Below are 12,700 nucleotides of genomic sequence, written 5' to 3' on the forward strand. Positions count from 1 at the left end.
CAGTTAACGAAAGAACAAAAAAAAAAATTTTTATTAGTGTTTCTGAAATTTCTTAAAAACGACCAGATAAATCAATTTCAAAATCTGATAAACTTTAGAACTCAATAAAACACGTCGATTGCGACCCCAACCGTCTCAATCGGTCAGTTGGTTTGAGAGATATCGTTGGAATAAAAATTGGAAGGGAAAAAACATTTTTTTTCGAAAACAACGAGATACAAAAATATTTTCGAGCTCGAAAATGTATTCACAACAACTTTTCCGAGCTCAAGGAGCTCAAAAACAGCGGAAAGTTTTGGGGCTGCCCGCAGGGTCAACCGATAGACCGATTTTTGTTTCTTTCATTACCAAATATATTTAACTATTTAAATTGCATTTGTTTTTTAAATTTAAAAATTAAAAGCTATCATAACAAATTTCTTATAAATTATTTATCAATTGATATATAATCTGATACGACTGATATAACTTGTTTGCGAAAGTATATATATTATAATTTAAACAATGAAATTAAATACATAAAAATTAAACGCGTAAATACTGAAGGTTGAAAAAGCAAAATGAAATCACCGAATGTAGTTTTTTTTAAATAGATAACGGTGTCAACGATCTAGACAGTAAACAAGTTACGACCTCGGAGAGCAAATGAGTCTAAACATTTGGCATTACTCATGCACGTGTCGGAAAAATATAATGAGTATAAAGTATTTAATTTTATTCCAGTGAGCAGCGAAGTTGAATGGATTTAAGTTGCGGCCTCGGGCCCAAGGGCCTCATAAGTCTGTTTCTACTTATCACGTTGGGATTTCCGGGGGTAACGATGTCTTACAATATCGGAACTGGAATCGCAGATGTAACTGGCCCTATTGCGGAAATTGTCTTCGTAAGTTTTTTTTTTCTCGCTAAAAAAATTTCAAATTTTCAAAAGTTCGGGAAGTTATTGGGTGCATTCGGAAATACTCTAGTTCTAGCTTTCGCTATACGCCAACACTTGGCTAGAGCTAGAGCTGGGGCATTTCCGAATGCACTCAGTTTCACTCCGATATTTTTTTTTATCATCATTTTGTAACGAGTACAACCAGGATTTTTGCTTTTATTTAAAAATGACAATTAATAGTCAATGGTGTTAAATTTTTGAATTACAGTGGAAATTTTGGCCGTATAAAAAAATTTTTTAAATAAAAGTTGTAGGAAATTTTATTTTCTAGAGAAAACGTCTCTTATAATTTTTTTATACAACCAATATATTCACCGTAATTTCAAAATTAAGATTTTCATAATTAATAAAAACTTGAATAATTCATTATAAATCTCAATTTTGGAATTACAATGAAAATATTGGTCGTATAAAAAAATCATAAGAGACATTTTTTTTATAAAAATAAATTTTCTACAACTTTTGTTTGAAAAGTTTTTTTATAAGACCAATATTTTCGCCGTAATTTCAAAATAAAGATTTTCATAATTAACAAAAATTTGAATCATTCATTATGAATCTCAATTTTGGAATTACAATGAAAATATTGGTCGTATAAAAAAATGATAAGAGACATTTCTTTTATAAAAATAAATTTCCTACAACTTTTGTTTCAAAAGTTTTTTTATAAGACCAATATTTTCGCCGTAATATTAAACATTTGAACCATTCATTTCGAAGTTAAGGCAAAAATTTTGTCCCTAGTAATGAGATTAAAATATAATTTTTTTTTAAAGATGGGCTATGCTAAAATTGATCAAAAAGGATCTGGACTTCATCTCCGTACTTTTGCTCGCAGCTACATTATTGACGATGCCGAAGAAAGATTCGTTTTCGTCAGCGTTGAAAGTGCTATGATTGGACATGATGTCCGTGCAACGGTAATATATTTTTATTTTTAGATTTAAAAAAATTTCATCAATTTTATAAAAATTCTATTCATAAAAAATTTTAATATTTAAATTTTTCTCATAATTTTGACTCAAAGTAAATGCAAAAATTTTTCATATTTTGAAAAATATATTCGTGCAACCGACTTGTGGTATAGTCCAAGCTAAGGTCCAGTGTCTAGAATTAAAAATTATTTTACTATAAAAAAATGAAGGATTTTTTTAATATGAAGTAAAAATTTTGATATTGAAAAAGGAAATTAATAATTTTATTGCGTAATAAATAATCCTTTAGATCAAGGAGTCACATTCCAACGACACGGGTTTACTTACTCTTTTCTTTTTTATAAAAAAATTCTTTAGAAAGCACTTGTTTTTCATAAAACTTTTTCATTACATCAAAGAAAGTTTCTTTAAAGCTGCTCAATAACATGTGCCGCTCAATACTGTCGAATGTGACTCTTTGTGTTTTTGTTTAAAACATAAAATAAAATATGATTGTACTGTTAAAGTAAATAAAAGGCCTAAAAAATTAATAAAGAAGAGAAAATATGAACATTAAAATTTTTTTAAATATTAATCTGCAGTACAAAGATTTAACAGATGATTTAAAATATTAAATTTCATTGTTAAATATATATATATATATATATATATATATATATATATATATATATATATATATATATATATATATATATATATATATATATATATATATATATATATATATATATATATATATATATATATAAACTCACATAAAATGTAGTGAGCAAAAAAACAACGAGGTCAACAGGACGTGAGATGACGAGTTTTAAATTTGATAAAATATATATTCACGGTCTTTTATCTGTGAAATATTCCGGGTACATTTGAAGTAGTAACAAAAATAAAGATAATTTTTATAAGTCAATAAATCAATTAGAGAATTTTTTTTTTCAGTGGAAATTAAATTATTTCATAAGCGTAATTGATGAACAGAGTCCGGAGTCAGTGAAAAAAAAAATTTGTCTCAGTTTTGATAAAATAAAATTCGATTAAAATATTCATGGATATTTCAAAATTTATTTAAATGTATCACAGTTATATTAAATTTTTTTCTTTGCATATATTAATGAAATTTGTCTCATATTTCTAAAAATATTTATAAACAAATGGATGTCATTTTTTTGAAATAATTAACAAATTGATGCAAATTTTTATAATGGTAAAGAAACGGATGTCAATTTTTGAAAATAATTATAAACAAATGGATGTCAACCCTTCAAATATTTGTAAACAAATAGGTGTCAGATTTTTATAATGGTAAATAACAAATGGACATCAATATTTAAAAATAATTACAAACAAATGGATGTCAATATTCAAAAATAATTGCAAACAAATGGGTGTCAATTTTTTAAAATAATTTCAAATAAATTAATGTCTATTAAAAAAAATTGACATCGGAAATTATACAAAAAAAAAAAATTAAAGTAGAATAAATAATAATAAAATTAAAAATGAAATAATTAAATAAAAATCTCAATTAATAAATCTAGAATCAGGGTAAGAGCCTCAGTACCCAGCCCCAAACCAGTAGCCAGCCACCTCATGTTAAATTATATTTATATATATTTCGAGCCAATGTTAAAGTATATGACCGACTGGCTACTGGTTAGGGGCTGGGTACTGGTGCTCTTACCGTACATATAATTAAATCGCAATAAAAATTAATGTCTGCAAATTATTGATACTAAATTTTTTTTCATTGTTTTCTAGGTGATCCGTAAACTTGAAGAAAAATACGGCGATATGTATACTGAGAAAAATGTGATGATTAGTGCAACTCACACCCACTCAACTCCCGGTGGATACAATCTGTACGTGCTCTTTGATCTCACAACATTAGGATTCATTAAGCAAAGTTTCGATGCTCTCGTCAATGGAATTTTTGTGGTAAGTCAATTTTATAAATACACCCGCCAAAAATTTTACATTAAATTCACATCAACGCCGCTTTAAAAAATTTATTTAAAAAAATTTAAGTGACTTATAATTGAATACAATAAGTAACGAGTGTATTTTATTGCAGAGTATTGTACGAGCTCATGATTCCGTAGTGCCAGGAAAGCTGTATGTCGGCCGTGGGGAAGTATTAGATGCAAATATCAACCGTAGTCCGATGGCATATTTAAACAACCCTCAGTCGGAGCGAGACAAGTAAATTGATTATCCTTATTGATTAAACAATTACATCTACCTGCTATTTACAATTAGATGCTAAAAAATAAAATAATTCAACGCAAACCTAATTACTTTTTTTTATATCTATTTTATGCAGATACAAATACAATGTCGATAAAACCATGACCCAATTGCAGTTTATTGCAGCCGATGGTCGTCCCCTAGGTGTGATCAACTGGTTCGCAGTCCATCCAACAAGTATGAATAACTCTAATCGACTTGTTTCGAGTGATAACGTCGGCTACGCGGCTGTCTTGTTTGAAAAATATATAAACAAAGACGTTCCTATTGGAAAGGTATCCACCTAATTAATTAATCAATTAATTTTTTAAATACAAATGCTCATATTAAAGTAGTCAAGAATCTGCAATTTGTAATTTATTTATTTTTTTTTTATAATCCAAATAATTCATTTTTTTTTCTATGAAATAGATGGGGAAGGGGCAAAATGGACTCTATAAATTTTTTTTAATTAAAATGGGGTAATATGGAATCTATGGTGTGATATGGGCCGTCAAAGAAATTTTTTATAAGGGGTGAAATGGGCTCTCTACATTTTTTTTACTAAAATGGGGTAATATGGCCAATATGAGGTAATATGGGTCACCAAAGAAATTTTGTATAAGGAAGGAGCAAAATGGACTCTCTAAATTTTTTTGAATTGAAATGGGGTAGTATGAAGACTATGGGGTAATATGGGCCGTCAAAGAAATATTTTTATAAGAAAGGGGCAAAATGAGCTCTCTAAATTTTATTTTTAACTAAAATGGGGTAATATGGAGATTATGGGGTAATATGGGCTGTCAAAGAGGTTTTTTATAAGGAAGGGGCAAAAAGGACTCTAAATCTTTTTTAACTAAAGCGGGGTAATATGAAGACTATGGGATAATATGGGCCATGAAAGAAATTTTTTTATAAGGGGCAAAATGGGCTCTCTCAATTTTTCTTAATTAAAATGGGGTAATATGGGCCGTCAAAGAAATATTTTATAAGAAAGGGGCAAAAAGGACTCTCTAAATTTTTTTTAACTAAAGCGGGGTAATATGAAGACTATGGGATAATATGGGCCATGAAAGAAATTTTTTTATATGGGGCAAAATGGGCTCTCTCAATTTTTCTTAATTAAAATGGGGTAAAGCGGGATAATATAGAAACTATGGGGTAATATGGGCCGTCAAAGAAATTTTTCATAAGGAAATTTTAAAATCTTTTTTTTTTAAAACTGCGCGCTAGTTTTAAAAATTTTAGTGAATTTTTTCGGTAAAATTAAATAAGAGTCTGAGTATTTTTTTATCACTTAAATTAATTTTCTTAAATTTGAAGTGAAAAAAAAAGTTATTATTTATGTATTTAAACACAGAGATCTATGATTTCTTAAACTAAAATTAGGATGTCAAGTGTCGAAAGATATGACTCATGACTGCCTTAATATTAATAATAAATCTTGTGTGTCATGACACTTATCTGAATAGTAAGATTTGAATTAATCGAGCATAATATATTTAGGGTGAATTTGTAGCAGCTTTTGCTTCAAGTAATTTGGGAGATGTTTCCCCTAATACCCGCGGCCCAAAGTGTGAGTTTTCCGGCCGCGAGTGCTCGTCCTCATACACTTGCACTGGAAAAAACGAAATGTGTTTTGCATCCGGTCCAGGAAAAGATATGTTCGAAAGTACGAGTATCATTGCGCACAAACTGTTCACCGAGTCAATGGTAAGTCACAAATTTTGCATTTTATTTTTTACCCTCCGATATTTTACATTTTCATCTTTTCCGATAATTTTTCTCGAGCCCGCGATGAATGTAAATTATTTTCATTGTTACGTTAATTTTTTTTTTACAAGGAATTAAGTACTTTTAGGTGTCGGCATTTTTTTTATGTAAATTTACCAACTGATGAACGGTTATTTAATACATATACATAAATATAAATATATAGGTTGGGTTTAATTAAAAAATAAATGAGATATTTAATTAAAATAATTTATTCACAGATAGTTTTAATTGATAATTTTGAAAGTGAGTTTTATTTTCGTGTGTAGTATAATTGAGTGAACACATATGGTCGATTCGAAGTTGTGTAATTACATAAATTATTTAAAATCAGTATCCTAGTAACCGTGATGATACGCAGGGGCGACGTATTTAACGATCGGTACCGGGGATGGATGGACTGCATGCCCGATTTTCTTTACCACTGCGTTGAATCCATTGTGTGGGTCCGCTGTGTACTCGACAACGCGGATAGTACCGTCAGGTTCATTGAGTCTGTAAGATCCTTTGACTACGTCACCTTCACGTACTTCCTCTTGGCTTTTTACGTCTCCGGTGTGGGGGTCGTTTACTCCGTAGTTGAAAGCGTATTTAGCTGGTGCCTGTAATTAATTGTTTTTAAAATATTTATTTTCCCAGGAAATTTTGTATTTTTCATCTGTAAATTTTCACAGTTGATTTTTTAAAATTAAAACCGGAATTTTTTTATGATACTGAAGTTAGCAGACGTCTAATAATTTTTTGATTTTTTTTTAGACCATAAAACATAAAAATAAAAAGATTTGGAAAAATTGCACCTGTAGTTTATTAAATTTTCTACATGTGTATATTTTTAATTTATTTTTTTGCAATTGATTTGTTGAAAAACAAAAATTTTTAAATGTCTGCTAACTACAAGATCATAATTTTTTTTTTAAATTTGAATATGAAATTTAATTGGTGAATTAAAAACTTACATAAGTATCGTGATGGTTTAATCCATGGGCATAAGTATCGTGATGGTTCAATCCATGGGCATAAGTGTCGTGATGGTTTAATCCATGGGCATAAGCATTGTGTCCATCGTAATCATGCCCCTCGTAACCGTGTCCGTAAACTCCCAAGTGGGCATTAGAGACCACGGGTGTAACGAGAGTCTCGTAAGAGTCGTCGTGTCCATGTCCAAGCCCATAGTACGATCCGTATCCCACATTAGAGTTAACGTACCCGTCGTAATCGGCGTAAGAAGCCTCGCTGGCAACAGCCAAAGCAGCCAACACGAAAATCTGCCCGAAAAAAAATAAAAAAATTAGTGAAAATGAAAATGAAAACTTGGCAACTGTAAAAAGTTTAAACTGTTGGAATGAAATATAAATGTTGTACCTTAAACATTTTAATTGTCTGGTACTGAATGTAGTTAACTCAGTAGTGAGAAGTAAACTGATACTTTTGCATAAACTTTACCGTCTTTTATACTGAGAAACTACAAGTTACTCCTGTCCTAGACACCCAACATGCGTAATATCTTGAGCGTACCCCCAATAGTGTCCATCGATTGTGTAATTCAAGGTCTCGTTCATTCGTAATTTCATTATATTTTTCCCACCTTCTGGTTGTGAGCACAGCCTAGTGCTCATTACCGAATTAAACGCGGCAACGGGAGTGTCCACTCTTGATATCTGGTCTACGCTCTCGAGGCCGCGACCGCGGTTGTAAAAAAATTTCTAAGTAGAGGGAGTTTTGTTATTTTCACTAAACCACCTCTGTGAATATTTTACTCGTTTGGCTTTCGAGCCATTTCGTCTGACGTGGGAATTTTTTCGGCGATTAGATAAAAAAATAAATTGAGGACCTGAAATACGAATAATGAGGTAAAAAATAATTTACAAAAGAGCTGGAGAGTAGAAAAAATTTAATGACAAAGACAAGAGTGGCCTAATGGATCAGATGATGACGTACCATTCTATAAAAATTAGTTATAAGGATCTTGTTACGGCTGATGGGCGGCTCCAAGGTGATCATCAATGGAATGTTGATTAATCTGTGACTCATTTAAACTCTGGTGACGAGTTTCCTCAATGAAAAAGTAAATAGAGTAAATAAATTATCCGTTATTGTTAAATTTCAGTGGAAATCTAGTATAATTTAAATAAATTTAATTTACATTTTTCTTTGACGTTAAATATCTCGCTGAGTTTAGAGAATGCGTGAAATTTGTAGGAATACAATTTTATAAAGAATTTAATAAGCTACAGAATTGGAAAGATGTACATTTTATGTACAGTACACCGTTCATGAGATATTTACAATTAAAGTTGAAAACTCTTATTCATAAAAGTTTTAATAGTAAAAGAATTTCATATTTTTCTTTGATGTCATATATCTCGCTAAATTTAAATAATATGATAAATTTACAAAAATACAATCTTGTAGGAAATTTAATTAGCTACAAAATTGACAAGGTGACAATTTTTCATACAATCAACCGTTCATGAGATATTTGCAATTGAAGTTGAAAACTCTTATTCTTAAAAGTTTTAACAGTAATAGAATTTCATATTTTTCTTTGATGTCATATATCTCGCTAAATTTAAATAATATGATAAATTTACAGAAATACAATCTTGTAGGAAATTTAATTAGCTACAAAATTGACAAGGTAACAATTTTTCATACAATCAACCGTTCATGAGATATTTGTAATTAAAGTTAAAAGCTCTTATTCTTAAAAGTTTTAATAGTAAAAGAAATTCATATTTTTCTTTGATGTCATATATCTCGCTAAATTTGAATAGTATGATAAATTTATAAGAATACAATTTTGTAGGAAATTTAATAAGCTACAAAATTGACAGAGTAAAAATTTTTCATACAACCAACCGTTCATGAGATATTTGCAATCAAATTAAAAAACTAGCAGAGCAATATTTTAATTAGTTGATTTATGGTAAAAATTCTAATTATTATTATTGTTAATTGTAATTTGTTTATTCGATTGTCTATAAATATGTTGAGTTGTCATAAGTAATTATCCCAGATCTAACACTGCCATGGGATATGTACTTTCGTAATCTGAGATGTGACGTAACTAATCTGAGGGCTAAAGAAAAAGGGCAAAAAACTGAAGGAAAAGGAAAAGTTTAGTCGTAATATCTCGTATTGTAGGACACGTCGGATCCGGTATATTTTAGTGGTTCATTCGTTGGTATGTCCGCTGACTTGATTGTTCTAATTGATTATTTGAGTATAATATAAATGGTATTGGAAGTAAAAGATATGTCTCTTATATGACTGACTCGTGTGTAATCAATGACAAATGATATGATCTAGTTGAAATATTTTACTGACAACTAGTCCGGTGATTCGGTCGATATTTTTATATATAGAATATATATACGTCTTATTAAATGAAAGTATTTAATTTATTTAATAATTGATTGATTTTGAATATTTAAGTGGGAAAATATTTAACTGGACTTTGACATTAAGTTATTTAAATTAAATCCATAATTTAATGACCCGAGAGTACGCGAGCACAACTTTTAGTTCAATAGAATTTTATCCCCGACAATTTTCAGTCTGTTAATTAAGAAAGGGGCGAAGTCGTACTGGAAAATGCTGATTAGTGTAAATTTTTTTACTTTCGACTTCTTAGCCGCCAAATTATTTTATTATCATGACCCGGTCTTTAAAAAAATGCGGGAAAAAAAATTTTTTTGAAATTGTGAAGTTTTTTTATTTAAAAAAAAAAAAAATATATAATAATTTTTTTCGTTTGGATATAATTTATATATTAAATATATGAATAAATTGAGTCCAAAATTTTTGTCAGGGATAAAAAAGGGGAAAAATGGGCAGGGTAAAATTTTTGGAAAATTAAATTGGACTAAAAAAAATAATTTGAATTTTTAATTAAAACTTTAACATAAGGTAAATTAGGCCACGCAATTTTTTCGGATAAAATATAAAAATAAGAAACAATAAATTTTTTTAATTACAGCGAAAAAAGTTGAATAATTAAATTATTAAGCTGAACGTGTTAATTATATAAATTGTTGAGAGTTGATATGAATCTCATATTATGTATAATTAATTAGCATAAATAGATAACTTGTAATACATAACGGTTTGGTAATCGGTAATTAGCTTTGAATAAACAATTTGACGCGTTAATTAGTTAATAATTATTACAATAAAATTTTAAACAAACAATTATTAATTACTGATAAAATTTCATGGTTTATTTATTTTTATTTTCTTCGCTTTATCTAAAAGTTACATAAATTTATGAACATCAATATTTTAGCCGAAGACAGAATAAGTTGGCTGCATGATTGATTGGGCAAGTTTTTTTAAGAGCCGTGAGAACTTGATTGAATTTTTTATCTTCACTGTTATTAAAAATATATATGATATATTAACCACGTAATTACTGCCTTTGATTAATTTCTTAAAATTTTCATTTAAATAAAATTCATAACAGTCGAGTTTTTAAATTTTTATAAAAAAAAAAAATAATTCGGACAAAAATGGATTATTGATAAATAATTTTTATTGATAAATAATTAGATCTAAGTAATTACAAGTAATTTTTTTAACAATACTGTAGATAGCGGATGCTTAATAATTTTTGGATTAATTTAAAAACGATAAATAATAAAAAAAAAAATAATTTGAAAAATTGCACCTATAGATTTTTTAATTCTCTACATGTGCATTTTTTTTTTTTCGATATTGACATTAAAAAAAATCAAAAAATAATTAAAAGAAATTTTTTTATAACGATACTGTAGTTAGCCGGTCTAATAATTTTTGGATTAATTTAGAAACGATAAATAATAAAAAAAAAAAAAATAATTAAAAAAATTGCACCTATAGATTTTTTAATTTTCTACATGTGCATTTTTTTTTTTTCGAAATTGATGTTAATAAAAAAAATCAAAATATAATTAATTGTCTACTAACTGCAAGATAATTTTTTTTAAATTAAAAAAAAAAAGTAAACTCTTATTTTTTAATAATAAATTAAAATGTTAATTAATAATTTGTAATACTAAGTAATTAGTAGAGATATTGCTGGTGACTAAATGGGTGATGAATAGGGACAATAGGATGATATTTAGCAATAGGAGGAATGGGATGTACGGAATGTCCGATTTTCTTTACAACAGCATTAAATCCATTGTGATCATCAGCAGTATACTCGACAACCCTGATTGTTCCATCCGGTTCATTAATACTGTAAGATCCTTTGACTACATCACCAACGCGGACTTCCTCCTGGCTCTTTACGTCCCCCGTGTATGGATCATTCACTCCGTAATTAAAAGCCTGACGGGGAATCAAAGTCCTGCGTTAGGTTACAGTTAAAAATTAAAAATTAAAAATCTCATTAACTTATTACCATTATATATATTTCTACATATATATTTTATTTTTAAAAATTAAAACTCATAAAATATATTTAATTAAATGAAACTTACGTAGTTATCGTGTGAATCGTATTCATATCCAGAGTATCCATGATCTGGATATGACTCCTCATAACTATTCTCAGGCTCTTGATTGTATGAATCATAGTCATAATTTTCATACTCAACTGGCGATGCTTTAGTTTTTATCATCAGTATTGCGACAATGAGGACAAGAAACTGTAATTTTTTTATTTACTTATCTATAGTTTTTAAGTTTTCATTTCTTTTACCTGCAATATCTTACTAAATTTCAAAAATATGGAAAATTTACAAGAATACAATTTTGTAGGAAATTTAATAAGCTACAAAATTTATGGGACGCAAATTTTCCATAAATCGAACCGTTCTCGAGATATGAGCAGTTGAAGTTTAAAACTAGTAGACAAAAACTGTCATCACTTTAATCAAGAATTTAATATTTTTCTTTAACATGAAATATCTCGGTAAATATGAAAAATATGAAAAATTTATAAGAATAAAATTTCATAGGAAATTTATTAAGCTACAAAATTGATAAGATAAAAATTTCCCATAAATCGAACCGTTCTCGAGATATGAGCAATTGAAGTTTAAAACTAGTAGACAAAAATTGTCATCACTTAAATCAAGAATTTAATATTTTTTTTTAATATCAAATATTTTGGTAAATATAAAATATATAAAAAATTATAAGAATACAATTTTGTAGGAAATTTAATAAGCTACAAAATTGATAGGATACAAATTTTCCATACAACCAACCGTTCTCGAGATATTCCCAATTAAAGTTTAAAAAAAATAGAATAAAAAATTTTAATTATTTTATTTACGATAAAATGTTAATTACCTTTAGTGCGTACATGTTGATAGAGATAATGAGTCTCTTAAACTGATTGTCGATGTACAGATTTCGTTTTAATTTATAGACGTATTTATAGTAAATAAAAATGGTCATACTACAATGATTATTTGTGCCGAGATGACATTGAAGTCTTTCTAATTCGCAAGGACATGACACGAAATTTGTTTAATGCCTTTTTTTCTCTGCTCGCTTTATTAATACTTACACTTTTAATGTAATGCACATTACACACAATACTTAAAATATATATATATATATATATATATATATATCAGGACATGGGTATAAAAGTTAAGAAATATGTAAGTCAAGTAAAGTAAATGTTTATACAATAAGATTTCTTTTGTCTAGACTCTCTAATAGTTGTTAAATGTTCTACTCATCGTTCTAAAGAGTTTCACACTTGTGAATATTTTTTATTTTATTATTTAAAGTCTATTCCGTATCCACGTGCAATAAATCGCTCGTGAAAATAAGACAGCAAAAAAAAAAGTCCACAAAGCCGCAATGAACAAAGATGTTATGAATATGTAAAGAC

The 12,700-nt window shown here is 28.2% G+C and overlaps 3 protein-coding genes across 10 annotated transcripts in view; 1 reads left to right on the forward strand and 2 right to left on the reverse strand.

The window, feature by feature from the left end:
* The window catches only part of LOC130677055 (neutral ceramidase), a 52,524-nt gene that overhangs the window by 14,980 nt on the left and 24,844 nt on the right, over positions 1-12,700 (forward strand). For all 6 annotated transcript variants that reach the window (XM_057483627.1, XM_057483626.1, XM_057483629.1 and 3 more), the window contains 6 exons: positions 724-883; positions 1,714-1,857; positions 3,631-3,807; positions 3,944-4,071; positions 4,193-4,391; positions 5,602-5,808. In XM_057483627.1, coding sequence (XP_057339610.1) covers positions 740-883; positions 1,714-1,857; positions 3,631-3,807; positions 3,944-4,071; positions 4,193-4,391; positions 5,602-5,808 — 999 coding nt within the window. In that variant the 5' untranslated portion in view covers positions 724-739. The remainder of the gene's footprint in view (positions 1-723; positions 884-1,713; positions 1,858-3,630; positions 3,808-3,943; positions 4,072-4,192; positions 4,392-5,601; positions 5,809-12,700) is intronic.
* LOC130677057 (cuticle protein 7-like) lies at positions 6,097-7,353 on the reverse strand. Of its 2 annotated transcripts, none has more exons than XM_057483631.1 (3): positions 7,231-7,353; positions 6,825-7,133; positions 6,097-6,470 (listed from the first exon to the last, which is right to left on the reverse strand). In XM_057483631.1, the coding sequence occupies exons 1-3, from the start codon at positions 7,237-7,239 to the stop codon at positions 6,207-6,209; spliced, it is 582 nt and encodes a 193-aa protein (XP_057339614.1). In that variant the 5' UTR covers positions 7,240-7,353; the 3' UTR covers positions 6,097-6,206. The 2 variants fall into 2 exon arrangements, with proteins under 2 accessions (XP_057339614.1, XP_057339615.1); XM_057483632.1 differs by having other exon boundaries at positions 6,101-6,470; positions 6,885-7,133.
* On the reverse strand, positions 10,811-12,250 carry LOC130677058 (adult-specific cuticular protein ACP-20-like). 2 transcript variants are annotated; one of them, XM_057483633.1, is made up of 3 exons: positions 12,148-12,250; positions 11,331-11,498; positions 10,811-11,178 (listed from the first exon to the last, which is right to left on the reverse strand). In XM_057483633.1, exons 1-3 carry the CDS (start codon positions 12,160-12,162, stop codon positions 10,909-10,911), a joined length of 453 nt encoding a protein of 150 aa, XP_057339616.1. In that variant the 5' UTR covers positions 12,163-12,250; the 3' UTR covers positions 10,811-10,908. The 2 variants fall into 2 exon arrangements, with proteins under 2 accessions (XP_057339616.1, XP_057339617.1); XM_057483634.1 differs by lacking the exon at positions 12,148-12,250 and having other exon boundaries at positions 10,811-11,197; positions 11,331-11,429.

The sequence above is a fragment of the Microplitis mediator genome, chromosome 11 (genome assembly GCF_029852145.1).
Source record: "Microplitis mediator isolate UGA2020A chromosome 11, iyMicMedi2.1, whole genome shotgun sequence".
Lineage (NCBI taxonomy): Eukaryota > Metazoa > Arthropoda > Insecta > Hymenoptera > Braconidae > Microplitis > Microplitis mediator.

What these genes read in the sequence shown, in the direction of transcription:
- LOC130677058 (XM_057483633.1), bottom strand. An exon ending in ACGATTCACACGATAACTAC is followed by an intron (nt 11,179 to 11,330) that starts GTAAGTTTCATT and finishes ATTCCCCGTCAG; the next exon opens with GCTTTTAATTACGGAGTGAA.
- LOC130677057 (XM_057483631.1), bottom strand. An exon ending in TAAACCATCACGATACTTAT is followed by an intron (nt 6,471 to 6,824) that starts GTAAGTTTTTAA and finishes AATTAATTACAG; the next exon opens with GCACCAGCTAAATACGCTTT.